Source organism: Arachis stenosperma, chromosome 3, assembly GCF_014773155.1.
Source record: "Arachis stenosperma cultivar V10309 chromosome 3, arast.V10309.gnm1.PFL2, whole genome shotgun sequence".
In the NCBI taxonomy this organism is placed as follows: Eukaryota; Viridiplantae; Streptophyta; class Magnoliopsida; order Fabales; family Fabaceae; genus Arachis; species Arachis stenosperma.
Genome location: NC_080379.1, coordinates 14,002,039 through 14,023,458, shown reverse-complemented (window position 1 = coordinate 14,023,458; position 21,420 = coordinate 14,002,039). Strand labels below are relative to the sequence as shown.

The 21,420-nt window shown below is 36.9% G+C and overlaps 2 protein-coding genes across 3 annotated transcripts; both read right to left on the bottom strand.

Moving 5' to 3' along the window:
- Positions 1-746: 746 nt before the first annotated feature.
- Positions 747-12,229, bottom strand: LOC130967784 (serine/threonine-protein phosphatase BSL3). Of its 2 annotated transcripts, XM_057892794.1 has the most exons (21): positions 11,260-12,228; positions 9,463-9,523; positions 9,184-9,262; positions 9,016-9,095; positions 8,831-8,925; positions 8,624-8,723; positions 7,679-7,748; positions 6,781-6,882; positions 6,599-6,680; positions 5,949-6,128; positions 4,915-5,188; positions 4,597-4,834; positions 4,334-4,504; positions 3,781-4,019; positions 3,063-3,147; positions 2,870-2,968; positions 2,592-2,791; positions 2,434-2,509; positions 1,716-1,851; positions 1,488-1,627; positions 747-1,364 (listed from the first exon to the last, which is right to left on the bottom strand). In XM_057892794.1, the coding sequence occupies exons 1-21, from the start codon at positions 11,702-11,704 to the stop codon at positions 1,281-1,283; spliced, it is 3,036 nt and encodes a 1,011-aa protein (XP_057748777.1). In that variant the 5' UTR covers positions 11,705-12,228; the 3' UTR covers positions 747-1,280. The 2 variants fall into 2 exon arrangements, with proteins under 2 accessions (XP_057748777.1, XP_057748775.1); XM_057892792.1 differs by having other exon boundaries at positions 2,592-2,968; positions 11,260-12,229.
- Positions 12,230-13,704: 1,475 nt separating this feature from the next.
- LOC130969055 (GTPase LSG1-2) lies at positions 13,705-17,646 on the bottom strand. The gene is made up of 8 exons (XM_057894619.1): positions 17,177-17,646; positions 16,801-16,905; positions 16,623-16,709; positions 16,326-16,419; positions 15,781-15,837; positions 15,193-15,272; positions 13,958-15,092; positions 13,705-13,852 (listed from the first exon to the last, which is right to left on the bottom strand). The coding sequence occupies exons 1-8, from the start codon at positions 17,416-17,418 to the stop codon at positions 13,838-13,840; spliced, it is 1,815 nt and encodes a 604-aa protein (XP_057750602.1). The 5' UTR covers positions 17,419-17,646; the 3' UTR covers positions 13,705-13,837.
- Positions 17,647-21,420: the final 3,774 nt, after the last annotated feature.

Genomic DNA, 21,420 nt, shown 5'->3' with positions numbered 1-21,420 from the left:
TTGTGTGCGTGAGTGAATGGGGGGTGGTACCTACAAAGACACTCTGATGCCTAAGTTAGCAAGGGTGTTAGTAGGTCTAGAGAATATTGGGTTTAGAGATACCTGAGGGGTGTCAGTGTATTTATAGTGGTGAGCCAATAACCACCGTTAGAGTAGTGACATATCTTTTGGGTGTTAACCGTCCCACGATCTTAAGGAGGTTAAGATATGGCTTGATGAAACGGTTAGAGAGATTTTAGGGGCGGTTACTCATTTGAATGAGTGTTTATCTGCCAGCTAATCTCGTACCCGACTTCTTTAAGACAAATCGTAGTCAGCACCGACTTCTTGATACCAGGTCGGTGCGTAGTAAAGCTCAATCTTCTGAACTAAGCCTTTCTTTTGGACCTGGGCCTTTATTATTGGGCCAGGGTATGAACAATACTAAAATCTTCTATTTACCTTTTTTATTTTATATTTATTATATCTTTTTTATTTATTTATTTTACAACATTAAATAAAACAGCATCTCTCACCATTTTCCGGTTGAACGAAATTCTTATTTTCCATTAGCTGCATTTAAGTTAATCCTCTTTCTATATTAAAAAAATATAAAAAAACAAAAAAATTCAATGCTCAGTCTCCAATGAAACCCTATCCATCGAAACTAAAACGGGGATTTCCTCGTACGATAATAAGTTATAAAAAATTCCAACAATTGGATCTATTTCGCTATCGAGGACAAAAATTTCATACCGCAAAAGCCATTTTGGAGCACAAGAATATTAAAATTCTATAACCAAAATTCACATATTCCTGAGTTTCACACAAATTAATTGTACAGAGTATGGATAAGCCATACCTATGATACAAGACGCGACCCCCAAGAAATATTTCTGATATATCTCACCATCACAGGAAAAGAAAATAAAAAAAAAAATTAGAAAACCTTCCAGTCCTCTTGGTGACAAAAATAGGCAACACCGACAAAATCCATGACAATACTGACCTTGATTCTGTACCTAAGCCTCAATTTACAACAGTGGGTGAACCCGGATAACCACTATCCCAGTCAAAATGGACAAAGCTGTGTGGCCATCGTGGTTTCTTCTAATCACAGAAAGGGGTGATGAATGCTGATTGAGTGTACATACGAACGCCTTCATGCTTTCTGCAGGGTTTGAGACCACGAGCTCGGGTACCCCATAATTGGCACGGTGCTATGTACAGTACAGTACACCAGAAACCACACGACAGCACAAGCAGTTAAGGCTAAACATGAGGGACTTTCCTGCTGATCACTATATCCAAGCAAGAGAACCCCGGTCATTTGTTACTTGAGGACGGCCTCTAGTTGGTGTCGGTGGTCTGTTGGCATTCAATTCCTGCCCATTTTTTAACCAACATTTTAATCAACTCAAATAGAAGATTGCATATATTTGATATTGCAATATTACAAAGCATCAAGAGTGCGCCAACCATTTAACCAAAAATATTTGAAGGAATACCTGCATCCACGTATCTTCAATATGACGCTCCGGTGATGTTTCGGGTGAAGAAATTGCAGGTGGTAATGGGTGGATCAATTTAGGAACCACCACAAGATCTCTACCTAAAACTAATATTGCCCCAGCATTATTTGCAGTACCTATGCCGCAAGTAAATGTTAAAAACTTAAGATTTAGAGGATAAAATGATAGCAGGAAAGATGCAATGTAGCAGTCAGCAACATATACCACAGTAGTTTGTAGCTGAAAAAAGAGTGATCAGATGCCCCTGGGCAAAACGCTCAAAGCCATCCATAACACATTCATGTGCTCGAACAATCAGCTGAAGATCATTGTTGTTGCAAAATTCCATCACACGGTCCGGCTACAATAGCAAATCTCATTTAGATGAACATGATAGAATATATGCAATCTAAACTTCTCAAGGTAGAAGCTTAAAAAATGAGGATAGCATAATGCACAAAGGTGCCTACAGCTACAAGGCTAGAAATAACATCCCACTTCACAAAAGTGGCAACATTCAAACTAGAGGGAATGCCATGCTGCCATAAACAATTGCACCAGCAATTGGTAGTGAGTAGATGGACAGTACCACAATAACAGCAACTTTGAACTACAGCACAAATAAACTGAACTAATAAGTTAAATTGACTATTCAAATTTAAGTGAATATAACTATGCATAGCTTCAAAACAAGACCAGATTACAATTAAAAAAGTTCCAAGACATAATAAGCTATTGAACAATTGATTTAAAAGGCTGCTCCAAAATCCAGCATCACCAAAATGGATTTCTAGAACAGGGAAATAATTGATATCTCAGCATATTGATCAAATTCCATCACATAAAACCCGCATAAACTTACAAATTGTTATTTTCTGTGTCATTGTCCAGGAAACTAATACAAATACATCAACAATTTCATCAAATAGAAGTTAGCACTCACCCCAAAAGTAACTAAACCCGGACCTCTAGCATTTGGCCGCAGCCCTTCCACACTATCATTCTCTGTAGGATCAGACCTAGAGAAACATTTCATGCTGTCATTAGTAAAAAGGGATGCCAACTGAAGTGTCATAAACATGTAAAAGTACACAAACTAACCACAACAGATCCATAAGTACAATCGATCCTGCTTCCATCGTAATTGGACGCTGAATATTTTGAATCTGTTCCAAATGATTTATTGAGCGACCAATACCCCCATGCATGCAAATAATTTTTTTCTCAATTAGAGCAGCCAGAGGAAGCCAATTAAACAGACGGTTTATCCGATGCCATGCCCAAATACCATCTCTCTCACCCTGATCAGAAAAATAAAATGTTAGTTGAGGTATCAAATAATAATGAAAAATCATCGTCCTGCAGAAGAAATTCATTACCATTCGCTCAATGCACTCAATCCGGAAACCAAAAAGGGCATTAATATCCGCAGCTTCATGATTTCCGCGTATCAAATGTACATTGCTAGGATACTCAACCTGTAAAATTCTCATTTTTAGGAATGAAACTGTGTAGCACCGAGTTTTATATTCATAAACACCAAAAGAAGACAACCTAGTATACAGAGTATACCTTCAGAGCAAGCAAAAGGGTTATAGTTTCCAAGCTGTGTTGGCCCCTATCAACATAATCTCCAAGAAATAGATAATCGATATATCTGATAATAATTTACACAAAATTAGAGAGAAAATGGAATTATAAATCTTGCATTACAATACAACATTAAAAAAAAAAATCATAGACAATATGCGATAAATGTATAAACCAATGCAGTCAATAGTAAGCTATGCCATCCAATTGAGACTAATAGGAACATAGGAAAAATCCCATTAGGGTTTAGGGTTTAAGATAAATATAAAAAAAATTAAAACTAAATGCGAACTCAAAAAGGGATTTGTATCCTATTGTCATTCCAATATGGGAAAACATGTACAAAAGCACAATTTAGGTCAAGATTTAAGAAGTCTATAAATTGGAAGTGTTGAGAAATCCATCATACGAACTTGGGCATAAAGATGAGATCTCAACAACGCATCAAATGTACAAAAAATAAAGACTTGCTCTTAGTTAGACTTCACAGATGTGTCGCAAGCCAACCAATATAAATAATTACACAGAAGGTTGTGGATCTGACATCTTAAGACATTGACAACCATGCTTTAACACCGTGATAACCAATGCACCAATGGGCTTTAAATTATCAAAGAAAACATTAGCCTGGTACAATATTTGAAGCACACAGGAACTACTTAACAGGCAACAAAACCATCTATGGGAACTAAAGACTTACGCTATGTCACCAGCAGTTGACGGAGCTCCATACTCATCAAAGAGCCGCATAAGATCCCCGAATTGCCCATGTAAATCACCAAATATTTTAATTGGTGCCCTAAGTTGTAAGACAGTTGGTTCACTTGAAAATATACGCTCTGCACTATCACAAAGATCCGCAAGTTCATTGCAATCTAAGAAAAACTGCCGGCGAACTGGTGGTTTCCAGCCACGGGGCTTCAACAGATGTGCTATGACCTACAAAGGATGTCAAGAAACTCTATCCATAAAAAAATCTAAACATAATATGAAAGCCACATGCTTGGTGTTGCAACAAATTAGGTATGATAAAGGCAACATGAGTAGGTAAAATTCAACCGAACACATTCAGAATTTTGCCATGAATAGAATGCGCGTGATAGAGACCGAGGGTAGACAATGACAACAAAAGGAAGGCCAAATGAACAGGAAATAACAACATTCACAGTAGGGTTTTAGGAGTGCGGTTTCAGCTCTAGACCCAAACATGACATATTGATAAAAACATCATACTCTCATAGAAAAGCTTATACCTTCTTTGGGACACTGTTGATAGACATCTGCCGATCTAATAATTTTCTAGCAGCAGTTGCACTTTCTGGAGTCCCATAACTAACCCGTCTGCCTTCATTTTCAAACTGATCAATGGAAAGCTGTCTAACCATGCCACCTAATGCTCCACCAGTCTCAGCAGCAACCACCACCTGGAAATTTTTCAGAGAACAGGAGATGAACTTAAATACTTCAGGTAAGATTTGACATACATATTATTTCCTCATCAAAATGTATTACTCACAGCTCTGTGATGCAGTCTAACTCCACCAGGAGTGATGTTATTTGCTCCTGCAGAATCAGGCTTAATCAGAGAAGATATTTGTTTGCCACTAGGGGTAGCCTCAGCTGTACGATCTCTGTCAGGCAACTCAACTTCTCCATTCTCCTGCCGTGCTTTTGCCGCTGCCAGCGTGGCACTGATAGCTTCTGCTTCTGCAGCTGATGCTTCAACCAGATACTCAACTCCTTTGGTAGTTCGCCTGTTCATCACTTGAATGATAAAGCCAGAAAAGTGATATACAAAAACTTTCACAAACTGAGATGATTAAAGCTTTCAAACCTAGGTCCCTGAAGCATGGCATTTTCAGTGCTGATATCACTGTACATGTCACCATTTACAGGGGCAGCAACCGGGTTACCCAAAACAACTGAACCATCAGGTGCTGCTTCCAGCGTTGTTTGCCTTGTCCTGTCATCAACAAATCCATATCTTCCAGGTAATTGTCCAACTTGTGCATTAGATGCAGCTGCTGCCGCAGCAGCATGTGAAGCAGCAGGTGTTGTTTCAGCAGCAGCAAGATCTTCAGCAACAAGTAGGTCATCCAGCAAGACCCCTGCAGCAAAAATACAATACACTATGGTCAGTCATATGCATGAAGCAAACAATTAGTTACTCGCCTCAGGATGAAACCCACAGTATGAGAACAGACACTTTCAGCTTGCAAGATCAACATGGATGCACCAATTACAACAGTCAAAATAATATTGTTGTGTTAGACCAACAATGAAAAATAATTTGAAAAAAGAAGTTAGAATTCAGCAACTAAGTCAACTGGAATTCTAACATGGTTGTTCTAGTCACTAGCCTGAACAAATACCAAACCCATTTGAACAGTAATACTCCAAGTTTCTCTTAACAATGTAAATGGACTCGACTCAACTCAACTCAACTCAACGCAATTGATCCTCAAAAACAACTAATCATGCACCTAAATAAAAAAAAATCTAAGGGTATATAGCTATAATTGAGCTATTCCATGAGTTTCAATATCTCAATTCTTCTAGCTCCAACAAAAAGTTTTCATGAACAAAACATTAACATTCGATACATATGCCAAGTCTAAATAACTCAAGACACAGCCAAGATTCAAATGTCCAGACTGTTTCAAGTCCACTCAGAAACCCAAAAAATTAATCCAATCATTACCAAGCAACGTAATTCAAGTAAATCAAAGAAAAAGAAAGTAACTAGATTATCATCAGAAATCAGGCTGATGTAATGAAACTACTATAACCAAACTGTCATTTGCATCAAAAAGATAACACATGAACTTCATCAAGACAAATCCTCAAAAACTCAGATTCATGACTTACCACCACGTAATCCACCATAAATATAAATTAGGTCACCAATAGCAGCAGCTGCATGTCTGCAACGCCGTGTCAACTCAACTGAGGCATCACCACCAGCTGCATCAGCACTGAATTTACCTGTTCTTGGGCTGGTAACAACAGATTTTGTATCACACCATACACCAGCGGCAGTGTCCAACACTATCAACAAGGGGGGAAAACTTTACAATAAAATTCTATATCTTTCAATTATTGGTATAACAACAAACCTTGCTTTCATGTTAAGTACTTAAAAACATTCCATTGATAAAAATTAACTAAAGGTTACAACAGAAACTAGGCATCTGCAAGCTACCCTACAAACAGTAACTACTACAACAGTAATTTAACACCAAAAAAGTTTGTTATTGCTAATGACAGATCCTCTAGATTTACAGAATTTATTGTCTTTATTTTCACCACGAAAAAAATGGAACTGTGTCAAAAAATGAAAAATACATTACGTATCAAGAAAAAGGATATACAGTAAGGTAAGACAAGAAAAGCAACTAGTTTTTTTTTCTTTTTTATTTTTTGAGTTATGGTGGTGGTGGTGGTTTTTTTTTTTTTGGGGGGGGGGGGGGGGGGTGCCAGCAAGCAGAAATTTTTCAAGAAGCACCACAAACAAATACCTGCAACACTTGATGAGTCTTCTACCATCCGTCCTCCACCAAGAGCCCCACCAGACACGTGGAGCCTTGCATTAACAAATACCTATAATAATCAAATCAAACAAACTATGATGCTTGGAACATGTAATCAAATAAGACTAATAGAATACAATTACAAAAAGAAAAGGCAAAGTAAATCCCACCGCTGCATGCTGATATCTTGGAGATGGTGAGACACCAGGAGCAATTGCCCACTCCCAACGACCGTCCCTATGCTTAGCAAGTCCATATGCACTAGCTAGTGGCTGCGATATAAGGTTTGGGAGCAAGGGAAAACATATAATCAAAACTGAATAAAATCATTCACAAGAATTACAAAACAATATTGAACCAAAATTTGATTGGAATAACTATCTATAGGCATATGAACTCAACACAAGATGGCCACTGAACCACAACTATCAGTTACATCCATCAGCAGGAAAGCGTCCAATTTATATTTGTACGTTATAGACTGCCAGAGCAGTTGCAGACTTTATTTGGTACCCGTTTAGAAACTAACCCATTTAGTGTACTCGAAGTCCAACAATTGAGTGCGTTCGTTTAAAATTAAATATCCACAAGAAAAACATTCAATTACTTAAACATAGGTACAAACATTTTGGTTACGATATGCCATCTACTCTGAAGGGAGAATCTTGAAAGACGGAGAAAATCTCGAGAGACATAGTCAACATTTGGTCAGGCAAGCTCAAAAACAAGACAACACACTTTTCGGAAGTTCAATCATAAAAGACAGTGATCCTTCCTTTGATTAAACCAGTTTGGACAAACTGTTCCCCTGTGCTAATAATAAAACTGCTTTCTTGCTTATAAAAGTCAAGGATACTTCATCCTCACCCTAGATTAATTACCTCTGCTGCTATTCAAGCAAACCATAAGGCAAGGAGATAAACCAATAGCAGGAAAAGGATATCACTAATAACCAGATGTAAGTATATCCCCCATAAAAAGGTTTCCAAGATGGACCAAATCAATAAAACGAGAATGTGTAAGATTACAAATAGAATTAGAACGCATCAATTATAAGAGATAACTCACAATACTATTGGCGTCCCGCCCTCCACAAAGCAGAAGCAGCCCATCAGAGCGTGCGCTTGCGGTTGCATACCTATTCAAAAGTAAATGACAAAGTGGAAACTTAACCCCAGATTATCAAAACTATACTTTCAAGGACAAAATGATAGCTAACTTAAATAAATACAGAGTTTTACGAAGTTATTTTTCTGACAGCTACAAAGGTAAAGAGGCATAGTACTCCTTTAAATTAAAAATAAATTAAAATAACACATACAGCTTTTTGTTTGACTCCAGAAACAGAACAATAAGAAAATTATAGTATAGCATCTAAATTATATTCCATGCAATGAGTCCAGCATCAATTACAGACCCCTAGCTCAAATCTCATGACCTTCACACAAAAAAGCAAGCAGAAAATTAAGATAATCATACTAACATACTATACTGTCAATCAACTCCGAAAACAATGAAATTATTATGAAATGATTAAGAGAACAACGAATAAGCAAGCACACATTAGCAACAGTTAGCCAATGGATGGATACTATGCTTGATATGGCAGAGCCAATGAAAATTACAGGAAATCACGGGTAGAAACAGGACACTAACTAAAGAAAAATTTTAAGCATGGGCCTGACTAATGAAAATAATTTGATAACTGGGGATTTGTCTTGCTGGTATTCAAAACTATAAGCAAAACAAATATTGACAAAAATATTTCATCCACAAAACATACGACATCCACATATCTACGAAGCCTCAGAACCTGGAAAATAACAGTTTAAAATTTTAAATTAAATCATTCAATCGCAATAACTTAAATAATAACCCTCAAAACCTAGTTATATACATCAAACGCAGCAGAAAATCGCCATAATATTTACAACTATTTAAATTGTTATGAACATAGTTTGGTCAAAATATTAGATAAAGAAAGGAAAAGGTAAGAGTTCATGGACACAGTACATGCATGGAGGCGGACCCTCTCCTTCTGGCTCCAACTTGCGCCATTCATAAGGCTTGGCTGCTGTGTCTAAGGCCCATACATCGGCTAAAGGTCTCTTTCCTAGAAAGCAGGGGGGGAAACTTTAAAAACACAATAAATTTAGATACAAAGGCAAGAAAAATCACCCAAGGCAGACAATGTCACAAAGCTAGCATTTGGGTAGTTACCATCATTGCCTCCAATTGCCATGAGATACCGCTGCCCCACCAAAGCCATAACATGTCCATAACGTGGCCCTGGTCCAGGTCCTGGAACATTAACCCTGGCACAACATTCATAACCCATTATAACTGATAAAGACCCTTAGGTAAAAAGGAATTCAAAAGAATATAATATACATTCCAAGCCTAACCTATGCCATCGTGGCCGTTGTTGTGTCAGATCAAGAACATGAAGGTCCTCAGCTGACAAACCAGCTGGACCAATGCCACCCTGTTCAGCAATGAAATATTCCACTAAGGACTAGGCTAGTGATATAATCAATACTAAGATAATTGTAGAAGTACCCTTGGCACACTACCTGAATAACTACCATTGTTCCCACAGCAGTCGCCACATGTGCAGCTCTTGGGGTTGGAGGCTCTCCAAAGGGAGTTATCCTGCATTATATTGTCCTTTTTAGAACAGAAGTTAAGTAAAAAAGGGTATACAAGCTTTCCTTTAAGTCTTATAATAGGATTGAGAGATAGGAAAATAAGGAGAAAGGAATAGGAAATCGAACTAGTTCCTTTGTTTCAGAGTTTGGATACAGCTAGCAAGTAAAAGGAACTCAAGGGTGATAACCTGGCCCAAAGCTTACCTAGACCATTTCTTAGTTAAGACGTCATAACAGTGGACATCAGCTGTCGCACCAGCCAAACCTGTAAAGCCAATAAAATAGGTCATCGTCAAATCCAAGCATAAAAATTATTGATCCAACCAATATCAGATGAAAAAACAGAAAAGAAAACCAAAAAAAAAAAAAAAATAGACACATAAAGCAAGTCATATCAGTGTTCATCTTTCAGTATCCCTACGAAGATGAGCAGATGATGCAAAATGTCTATCAAATTAAGACTTTTTGCACAATCAAGTTTTCAGTGTTTAGTTTCCGATATTGGCATGAATCAGAAATAATGTACAACAGCAGCAACCTATTTTGACTTGGACTTGAGAAATAGAACAGAAGTATATTCAATAATTAAAATTAAGGGGGGAAAAACCAACTATCAAATTTGTTAAAACAAACTATGTCAAGTGATTTGGGTAAATTTACTATTAAAACAACATATTACTGCAAATGAAAAACTAAAGATTCAGATTTTCAGAATATAAGAAAAATGACACAAATGTGACACACACATAAAATAAAATAAAAACTCTAAACAGAAATAATATTTTATTTTTTTAAATTCAAAGCTTTAAGGAACGTTTACATATTACATAATAAACCACTGTCAGCAACTATGTGTGTGGGGGGGGGGGGGGGGGGGGGGAATTGAAATATCCACAGCAAGATGGATTGTTCAATGCTCAACCATGCTATAGATGAAGACATGATAAAAGCTATGGCATGCTCATGAGAATAAAACATAATCAACAACAAATAAACATTTTCCTAATAGGTGAAACTGACTACATGGATAAAAACAATGCTATGAAGAGGATGTAGCTAGTAAATATCACAACTGGAGTGGAACACAACAAAATGAAGTGGAGTTGAAAAATATAAATGAAATAAAGGATCACCAAATCGGTAAGTCCATTGCTTGAAATTATCTTGAAGGAAGGAAAGAAAGCAAATGGAATTAAGTGTTCACTAGGAAATGTTGTTTTTCTTTTCTCAACAGCTTCTTGTTCCCTACAAGAGGGAACAGAGCTATGCGGCAATATGAAACTTAACTTTAGCCAACTTCCAATTTTATCTACAAACCATAAAGGAAAAAGGAAACAAAGTCAACAAACAGTGAACTGGTAAGAACCTACAGGTTCTCAACACTTTTTATTGAGTTGTACTCCCAGGATAATAAAGTATCCAAAGCAAGGCTTATGAGAGCAATAGTCTCCAAAACTAGAGAAACAGTCAATCAGACATCAAGGTGAAGCCGTGAAAATTGAACAACCTTGAAAAACCGCCCTTCTTTCATCATATTTCCATTTCCACGCCTTGCTATATTGGTCAAAGGTCGTTATGCAAGAAAGCTTAAGCTATGAAAACACATGTAGCCTGATGAAAACTAAACTGGCCAGAAAATCATGGCAGAAAAAATGTTAACAGATAAAACAGTTTCTCTCCACTTCTTCACAAAATTCTAAAATTCTGAAAAGAGAAAATGAAAATTCAAAACAAACAGAGGTATCTTCAGAACCACAATTCAATCGGTGCTTAGTTAAGCTATGCATTTAAACATCCATGATAATAACTCTACAAAACCCAAATCCCGCAGCTAAAAATTTAATTCAGCTTTAAAACACATCAACCATGCAAAGCGCACAGCTTAGAATAGATTTCCCATATTCTAACCAAACTAACAATACCAAAATTGAAAATACTTATCATCTTAACTACTTATTCATCTCGAGAGAAGAAAACAGTTATGAAAGTTAAAATACATACGTATGCCAGCATTTCCAGGGGAAGCAGGAGCTCCTGACGCTGCGGAATTCCCTTCCAGAGCGGTGGCACCGCCAAACAGAATCAACCGCGGACCAATGTACCCTGGTGTGCCTTCTTCTCCAACCGCAGCCACCGCCGTTAGCGTGTGGCCACACCTTGGCCCTGGACCGTCCTCCTTTTTCTCCAGAATCGCGTCAACCACCGAGTAAGTTGGCGCCAACCTCGGACCAACCACCGGACTCTGCTGCACCTGAGCTGCCGCCTGCAGCTGCTGATGATTCGCCGGCGAATGCGTCGGAGACCCGTCGCCGGAGGATGAAGTCGGCGGCGACGACGTAGGCGATGGAGACTCCCTTAACTGCTGCTGCTGCTCCCTTTCCGCCGTGTGGTTTTGCGCCGCCGGATCGTGATTAGCCTCCGGCACCATCGAGGAATCAACATCCATTGCTTCAACCCTATGATTTGAGCAGTTCCGTCGAGATCGTAGTTACAATTCCGGCGAAATCGCACTCCAAACCAACATTACCGATTCAGTTCGAGAATAATCCGCGCGAATAACCTCGCCTCCAAAACGGAACAACTTAATTCAAAAACCCTAACTCGAACAATCCTCCACTCTTCAATTCCAACAATTACCAAAACAAATAATAAAAAATACACTACACGAAAATTTTCCCGAGAAATTCGGTTAGGTTTGTTCCGTTTCTCTCTCTCTCGCTCACTGTTTCTGTATCTATCTATCTATTTCTGTTTCTGTGCGAAACTAGAAACGAAAGAAAATAAGCGGTGAACGGAACCGAAATGGAACGGAACGGAGAACATAAACAAACACTCTGGCCCCAAAGCGCAAAAACTAAAATTAATATAAAATTGTCTTGAAAATTAAAAATTAAAGAACACCAATGGTGTCTTTTTCTCTCTCATTCTCTCTGATTTTATTCTCTGGAATTATTTTTGTTATTTCTACGGAAATGTCGTGGTTTATCGGGGGATTTAATTAATAATGATTAAGGATGGTTGTGTTTAGAAAAAAGAGAGAAAAGGAGTGCGGTCAGTGACCGGAATGAGCCGGTAAGGTAAAGGGGGGTTGTTAGGATGACCGGGGGAGGGCGGCGGCAGAGCGGATAAGTAACCGGAACAAACGAGGATTGGTCAGGCGATTTAACGGTGTTAACCGGTTTCCTGATTCTAAGGAGTGCTTTACCTTAATGACAGCTCAGCAAGTAAGATGCTGACACGAAGCGCTATATTTAGGCCATTTGGAATTTTGGATAATTATTATTTTTAAAAAATATAATAAAAAATAGAGGAATTTAAGAATATATTTAAAATAAATATAAAGTGGTAGAGTATATACCTTATCACCAAGTCCAGCCAGAATTAATGCAAGAATACCCAATGACACTGAAGGTCCATACTCAAATTTATATGACCTATATCTGCAAAATGCTCAAAATCTTAATGAAGAGAACACTGAAAATCTGCTTAACTATTTACAAGATCCGGATATAGATCTTAGATCAGTCGATTTGGCATGTGATGATACATCGTCTTTCTCAAATAATAATGGGACCCTTTTAGAAGATTATTTTAAGCCATCCATTTACTAAAACAAATGTCTCTACTATGTATAATTATTGAGTATACTAAAATAAAATTATCTCTGTCACGTGTCTAGGTAAAGTCAGAAAGAGATAAGGCTTATTCTTATTCTCCAGCTGGTATTGTATAATAGGCTTGTTTAAATTCTATAAGATATTATTATCCTTTAGAGACCTCTATATAAAGAGGAGCTCACATCAGTTGTATTTAGATCTCAACGAACATTATAATATATTCATTTATCCTCTCTGAAAGCTTAACTAATATTATTTTCTTCTTCTTTATCCAATGCCATTAAGAATGCTCTGGACTTATCTTTGTGCTACAGAAGATCTGCTCATCAGAATATAGCACGAATAGGATTCATGAAAATTTCTCATAATAGAAAAAAGACTCAATGTTATAATCGATGTTATAATACCACGTTTTACTTGGACCCATTAAAATCTCACCCATTAAGATGACTGATAGAGTGACAGGGATAGGCAAAGGTATTATAATATCGATCTTCTTATAATTGAAATAAGGTGACAAAACAAAAACAAAATAACTATCAATTTCAGAAAAAGGAAAAAAAGATTTTATTATTATAACGAGATAATTTCTTTCGAATGGCAGACGGGCTTTCCCTTTGATTTGAGATTATCTACTTAAATGAACAAAGAATAAGAGAATTGTTTCTCGGCTTAATAGTACCTAGTATCCTGTATCATTAGGCAATGCCTTGGTAGTTAGTACTTGGTACTAGATTTTTCAAGTTGTAATTTACCTATCAAATTATTTTATTTTCAGTCCTATGCCATCCAGACAAAAAGAGAGGGGGGAGGAGGGAGGAGTGGGGTATCCTATAACAGTTTTCATACCATTAATGTTGGAACAATAACTTATGGCAGTCGATACATAGGCACATAGCTTTCTCCCAAATAGAAACTTCCTCATATGTGGCAAGCCTCAGAGAGAGATTGCCTACAATGATCTATTTCTGCAATGCCTTACAAACAAACAAAACATCATTTCAACACCTCATAAAATGTACATGTGGGTCAAACTAAGGTGATGTACAAAAATCATAGGGCATCATATAACCCGATCAGACCTTCGTAGGACCAGTATTTACTGGTTTCTGAAAGACTCCTGCAACCGGCATGCCATCACCATCATCATTCCCTGCCCTCCATGAACGATCCTTCTTCCTCTGAGGCTTCTTATGGTGCTTATGAGACGACGCCTTAGGTTTCTTGACAGTAACTTTCTTTGAAGCAAGTCCATTGGCCATGTCAAACGAATTGAGGTCGTCCAATATGTGATCAAGATTTGGTGTAACCTCGCTCTCAACATCTGAAGACTGTTCAATACCAGATGAATCTGACTCATGCAAGTTAGCCAAGTCATGTTGTCCCATGTGATCTTCCACAGGCAGCTCTTCGTTTAACATACCCGGGGGCAATTGGAAGTGAGGCAGCTTCCCATCAATGTAATCTTTCAGGATCTGACGAGCAGCCCTAGTTTCATCAGGCAGCCCACTAGAGGAGACATAGCCACGAGATGCACAATATGCTCTCAAAAGCTCGGATGCCAAAGGGGGCCGGGATTGTGGTTCATACGGCTTAGGCTTTGGAAGAGTGATTTTATAAACCTCCTCTATGACATGTCTTGGGACTCTATTGGCTACAACTTGGACAGACTCCCTGTGTTCAGTCATCCTATCGATAGGCAGCACTCCACAAGCAACCATCTCATATCTGGAGCTTGAGAATGACGGAAAAACTAATCCAGGGCAATCACAAAGGGTAAGTTTGTCAGAAATAATTAATGTCTGGAAGTGCTTTGTTTTTCCCGGGGTAGAGGTGACACCAGCCCTTTTTTGACCGACAAGAGCATTGATGGTTGAACTTTTCCCCACATTAGGATATCCAACAAATCCCACAATTACGTTACTTGATGATGAATTACCAGCAGCATTTTCACCCGATGCTTTGATGTTAGATGGCCCTGTGTCAGAGGAGCTTGAATTTCTCCTCATTTCAACAATCTCTTCTGCCTCTGATTGTAAACGTGCCAAGAGCTCATCCCTTCCATATATCTTTGTATCTGGGTTATTGGTTCCCCCAGTGTTAACAGCCTCCTGAGATGAACCAAGCTTTTTGCATTCCAGAGCTGCAGAAGCAGCTTTAGCAGACCAGAAAATGAACAAAATATCATGAGCACGAAAGTATTCTGCCCACTTCTCTCTGTAGAAGAAAAAGGGAAGACAAAATCAGAATCTAAGCAAGATAAAAAGTAACGTTCAATGATCTGATACCGTATAAACCCTAAGTGGGACATTTGGACCTGATAGAAGCAGGTAGAAGATCTGCCTTATTAATCAAAAGCAGAGTTCGTTTATGCTCATCAACCTCTCGTGCATAAGCCTGTCCCAAAGTAAAAGCGAAGAACAACAGATCATGCATGGCATACATAACACAGAATGGTTCTTACAACAGATAAGGATGCTTCAGAGTAAGATAAACAGATTTAAGACATATATATCTGGCAAAAATCAAAGTTGTGACTTCCTTGAATGTCACGACACTAAAGCTGCTGCAAAAGAAATCCAGTACAAACATTTTCTATATTTATTTATTTTTTTAGGAGGAATTATTAGAATCCTAATTATCCACCTAATACTTAAATGAGTAAAAATTCAAATATATATGCTATTTTTTAAAAGATTAAAAAAGTTCAAAATTTTCTTTATTAGAAGTTAAGAGGATAGTTAGAAAGATGAATTATGGCTTCCGATCATTTTTCATGTTGTAACCTTCAGTCATAGCTTAGATAGTCAGGTTTGCTACAGAGCTAGTGAACTCTACTCCAGACTTGTCAAGTAAGCATTCCTTTGAGGAAGAAAAAAGACCAAAATACCAAAAAGCATATTACCTCAAGATCAGGACAGCGATAGAACAGTGGATCACGAGAATCGACCACCATAACAAGCTGATAAGAAAGTGTGAGAGGGTGAGGTTATAATCATCAATAATTCTTGCACGTAAAGAAAAAACAGAGATTTAGCAGAAAAAGGTTAATGCATTAACTATATTTCTATACAAATACAGTATCTGAAATAATTAAAAATAGAATTATGAAATACTCTCATGGTAAATACCCTTATGAAAGTAGGTAGAAAATAATACATTTATATTAATTTCAGAGGGATAACAAGTAGGTTATTATACTTGGTCAAAACGGAACCCAAAAAAAAAACAACAAGAGTTAATCAAAAGAGAGGCTTGAACTCTATGCAATGTAATCAATACAGTTAAATCAAAAACAACAAAAGATCAGACAGCATTTGTGCAACATAGGTGTTAACCAAACTCATGCAAACTTGAATTGAAAAAGAAAAAGAAAAAAAAATTTGGAATACTTTAACAATCGTGAAGTATAAATTCCAAAGTTAAACATCTAGGATCAAACGAACTCACCAAATCACTGCGTTCAACAACCCGCCAGAGCTGTCTCCAGATATCAAGATTTTTCTCAAATGGAGTAAGAATGAGCTTCTTATTTTCCTCAAGTCTGAAACATCATCATGCTACCGATATGAATTTAAACAAATATACATACTTTTTATTATTTTGATATGCCACTAACAGAATTCATCGTTTATAACTACCACTACAGGTAAATGATATTCCTTTTCCCGTTAACTAAGAAGTTCATCATTTTGCACTTACTAAAATCAATACCACCACAAAATAAACCGCATATACGAATCTAACCTTGCCAGGTTGCGACGCCAAGCCAAGAACGCTTGTCTTTCATTTGCATCAAGCTCCTCAACCGACATGTCAGCACTCCATGGTGGCCTAAACTAGAGGCCAAAACAAACAAAGCAGTGAGCTAAAACAAAACCAATCAAAGGAGAATTAATTACTCCTGATAAAAGAAAATGCATGCCTGCGCGGAACTCTGAGACTGCTAGCATGCAGTGCCTCCTCCCTTTTTTGCTGCTCCCTCATCTCTTCAGGCGTCATCATGTCACCAGAACCTGATCCTGGATCCCTACTCTCAAATAAATCAAACAAACACACAAACTAATAGTTACAAACTCTTCACAATAAACACAATGCTAATTTTTTTGGCTGCAGCATGCATGCTTAGCTTTTTCTTAATATGCTGTATCAAAAATCATTATTTCTCCCAATATGATTTTGATTCTAAGCTATTTCAAACACAATGTCCATCCAAGCATATTACTAGTTTTTCGCCAAATAAATCACTCTTACACTTCACCAACATGTTCATTAAAATTAAACAACAATAAAAGACTCACAAATTGATTACAAGGGCGGGTGCGGCGGTGCGATCAGGGAGGAAGGTGGGTTCTTCTAGCTCTTGTTCTAGAAGCTCCTCAGATTGTTCAAGAATGGCCTCGATATCGGAGACTTCGGTGAACGATTCTAGAAACTTCTTCTTGTAGAAGCGGTTCTTGTCCTTGGTCTGCTGTACCATCTTGTTGTGGTGCTTCACAAGGGCTCTCCCGAGCCCTGTCTTCTGGCTATCGTTCTTTCCCATCTTTGATTAAAGCGAATCTTCGGAAACCAATGGAGGTGAGCTCAAAGACCCTAACGAAGTTAAACCCTAGAAAGTAGAAACACTGAAACAGGGATCGTATTCGTGCCTTGTTTGTTTGTTTGTTCGTTTTGCTGGTTGCAGGGAAGAGGTGCGGTGTTTGGCGGTGGTTTATCGATTCCAGTTTCTAGGGTATACGCTATTAGTTTTTTTTTTCCCGATTTAATTACTCTTTTTTTTTTTTGGTGACTTAGATTTAATTACTCATTTGTTTCTTATCATTTCACACCAGCAGATTCAATTCTAAAATTAATAGAATATCTTTTTTAAAATTTATACGAATAAAAATTTAATTAAATTTTTAGTTATAAATATTTTTAATTTATAAAAAAATATTAAATTAATTCTAATATTTTTTATAAAAAAATAAATAAAAGTATACATAGATTTTTAAATTTTTATACAGTAAATAGATATATCCTTAATTTTTTAATGAGTCAATTATACATACCAATATAAAATTTCATTATCATTTCTATCTTTCTGTAGCCTGAATAATTTTTTCCATAGTGATGAAAGTCAAGTGACACGTTATTATATGATGTGACCGTTTAAGATGACACAATCCCGCTACGTTACTAATAGCATTTCTGCCAACTTCTACCAACTCTTGTTTATGACTGTGTTTAATGAAAATATCTTTGTGAATGTGTCTAATAAAAATGTCTTTTTTATGGTTGTGTCTAATGGAAGTGTCTTTATATATGTATTTTCTGGATGTGTCTCTTTATACATGTATTTAAAATATAGTAATTAATTATTGTTAGTAATAAGTTGGCAAATAGTATATTGGTACCCTATACTTTCGCAATTATTATATTATTAAATATGTTAAAATAAAAATAAGAAAAGGGTATAATGGGATTACTGTTCATCCTCTTCCTTCTCCAATTACTTCGAACCCTAACAGAGGAGATCTTCTTCTTATCTATCGTAATAGAAGTTTGTAAACTCTAAGGTATTAAAATCTCACAATCTCAATGAACGAAGGATATACTTCATGTTTGTGCCAGTAGTTGTAGTGGCTCATCTTCTGCGCCAAAGAATAGGAAGAAGAAGAAGAAGTTCGACTACAACAATGGCAACTTGGCAAGTGTCTGTATGGACTTGACACAGTGGTGCTTGAGTCTGCTACAGAATAGAATCATAGAAGATTGTTTCTTCATTGTCTGTTATGGGAGGTATGTGAATTCTCATTTTGTTTATGATGATAAATGCTGCGAATCTTATGTGAAATGGTTGAAATTGTCTTCAAATTCATGATGCAGAAGGTTAAATTGAGGTGTGATTATTTCATTTGGGCTGATGAAGTTGTTGATGCTGAAAGAGATTATGGGATTCCGAGCAGAATGAAAAAAGTAAATGGGGTCTGTAGAAGAAAACAACTGAAAAGTAGAAAAAGAAATGAAGATGTTGCAGATAATTGATGGGATTAATTGATGGGATTAATCAAGAGTTGAAGAACATTAGAAAATTGATACAGTGTATATACTTATGGATAAGTATATGTATTCTGTGGTTGTTTATTAACATATTTCACCAGTAATTATAATTCTCTTTGGAAAATATATGGTAAAAGCTGTGCACCTTTTTATTTTTAATATTGGGGGAGAAGTGGTGTATAACAACGATATGGGGCTGCATGGTGCATAACCGGAGTGTGACGGCCAGGATCGAAGAAATCGGACGGTCCGTTTTGAGGAGCTGTAATCGGATGGTTCGATTTTAGGCTGGGAAGGTATGCAAATCGGACTGTCCGATTTGCGCCCCCAGCCACGTGTCGCGCATACACGTTGGTCCATCAAAGATGATCAAATCCCAACCACCCGAGCTCCCTTAAGCCAGTTTCACTTTCCCTTTCCCATTTTACTTTCATTTGTTCCATTTCTCTTCTCCCATATACCCCACCCCCAAGCCACGGTAGTTCACTCCATTGTTGAAGGTTTGAGCTAAAAAAAATTGGACCACACAGAAAGTATGCCTAAAAGAAGAAAAGTAAAAGATATGAATCGTCCAGAACTCTATATTACTAATTATCTTGATCATCCTAATTATGTAAGTTTTTAATCCAAAATTTTTTATTTTAATTAAAATAATAATTATAATGTTAGAGATTAGTAGTAGTTTATTATAATGATAATGTTAGGAATTAGTGGAGTAATAATATTTAGATATTTGAGTTCAATTAAAATGATATTAGAGATTATTGGGTATTAATATTGTTCAGATATTACATTATAATAATAAATTAATTATTGTTATTAATAGAATAATTGCAATAATAATATTGTTAATAATAATACGGTTATTATAAAATTTTGGATGTATGATAAATAAATAGAATAAGTAATATTAATATTAATTGTTATAACGCTTATTGTAATAATAATAATTATTACTGCTAGTAGCGTTTAATTTAACTATCAGTAGAATAGAATACATATAGTAGTGCTAATGTGCTGTACGTGTGAATATAAATAAGTTAAGTAGTTTTAATTGTTAGTAATAAATAATTTTTTTGTAGTTACTTAATATTGTATTAGTAGTCGTTCGTAAATAAATATTATGAATTAAAAATTGTTGAATTAATTATTTATGTTATAAGTTTAATATAAATAATTAATGAAGGGTTAGTGATTGATTTATTATTGTATGTTTGCTGTTAGAATAGAATAAAATAGGTTAGTTATTTGAGTATTAGTAGATAATATAATAGTTATTTGTATAAAGTATTGTATTGTATTGTTGTTATTAATATATTTATTGATTCTTATGTGTGGCTGATTATTTGATAATGAAAATTCGATTCTTTTAAGTTTAATTTGTTAATTTATTAATATTATTGTTTTTGTTTAGGGATCTAGAATGTTGCAATGTGACCACTACATGCCGCCGGATCGGTGCAATCCAATAGCGGAGGGGTTTTCACGGGACACCGGCTTTTATTATGTTTCACAGATTGGAGTTGTCCAATGTCAGGCGGCATTGGTTAATGCTCTGATTGAGAGATGGCGCCCCGAGACTCACAGCTTCCATTTTTCGGTTGGTGAGTGTGCTGTGACACTGGAGGATGTGGCGTTAATTTATGGTCTTCCGACGAATGGTTTGCCAGTTACGGGACCGACACTGAGTAGTTATGAGGCGTTAGAGGCTGAATGCTTGGATCAGTTTGGTGTTGCACTTAGGCAGACAGACTGTAGGGAAAGTTTCATCAAGTTGACGTGGTTTCGAGCATTGAAGGATCGGTTAGTGTTGGTTGATGATATCCAGATTCAGAGGTACGTGAAGTGCCACATAATGTTATTGTTTGGAACCGTTATGTTTGGAGATAAGTCTGGAGCAGGGGTGCACTGGAAGTTTCTCCCATTACTCCGTAACTTTGCCGGGATAATACAGTTCAGTTGGGGTTCGGCATGCTTGGCACACCTGTACAGAGCTTTGTGTAGGGCAACTCGTGTCGACTGTAAGGAGATTGATGGTCCGTTGACACTCTTGCTTGCCTGGGCTTGGATCCGCCTACCGTTCCTTGCGCCGATTCCTAGCAATCCTCGAATCTTTCCGATTGCAAAAAGGTAAATATAATTACTAAACGCTTTATAATTGTGTAAATTGAGTTGATAAATGTATATTAACGAATTGCATGATGTTAGGTGGCATAACTGGGAACGTGAGAATTGGCCTTACAAATTGAGGAAACTTGAGCACCTTAGGGGAAACCTGGATGCTCTGCAAGAAGGACATGTCTGTTGTAATAAATACGTAGTTGTTTTCACATATGAAAGTCATACAATAAAGTCACATATGAAATTCATGCCATACATAAAATATTGAAAGTCACACTATAACTGGAGCCCTATTGGGTTGTCGCATCCGGATTACCTACACCACCACGTTGACGACATCTACTACGACTGTGGCCCTCGGCCCCGCACTGCTTACATCGCC

Excerpts from the sequence above, each read along its gene's own strand:
- LOC130969055 (XM_057894619.1), bottom strand. The coding sequence starts at position 17,418 with ATGGGAAAGAACGATAGCCAGAAGACAGGGCTCGGGAGAGCCCTTGTG. Across the intron at positions 16,906-17,176 it reads CCCGCCCTTGTAATCAATTT|GGATCCAGGATCAGGTTCTG; the intron begins GTGAGTCTTTTA and ends ATTTGAGAGTAG. Across the intron at positions 16,420-16,622 it reads TGGCGTCGCAACCTGGCAAG|ACTTGAGGAAAATAAGAAGC; the intron begins GTTAGATTCGTA and ends ATGATGTTTCAG.
- LOC130967784 (XM_057892792.1), bottom strand. The coding sequence starts at position 11,704 with ATGGATGTTGATTCCTCGATGGTGCCGGAGGCTAATCACGATCCGGCG. Across the intron at positions 6,681-6,780 it reads CAAGATATCAGCATGCAGCG|GTATTTGTTAATGCAAGGCT; the intron begins GTGGGATTTACT and ends TGATTATTATAG. Across the intron at positions 6,129-6,598 it reads AGACTCATCAAGTGTTGCAG|TGTTGGACACTGCCGCTGGT; the intron begins GTATTTGTTTGT and ends CCTTGTTGATAG.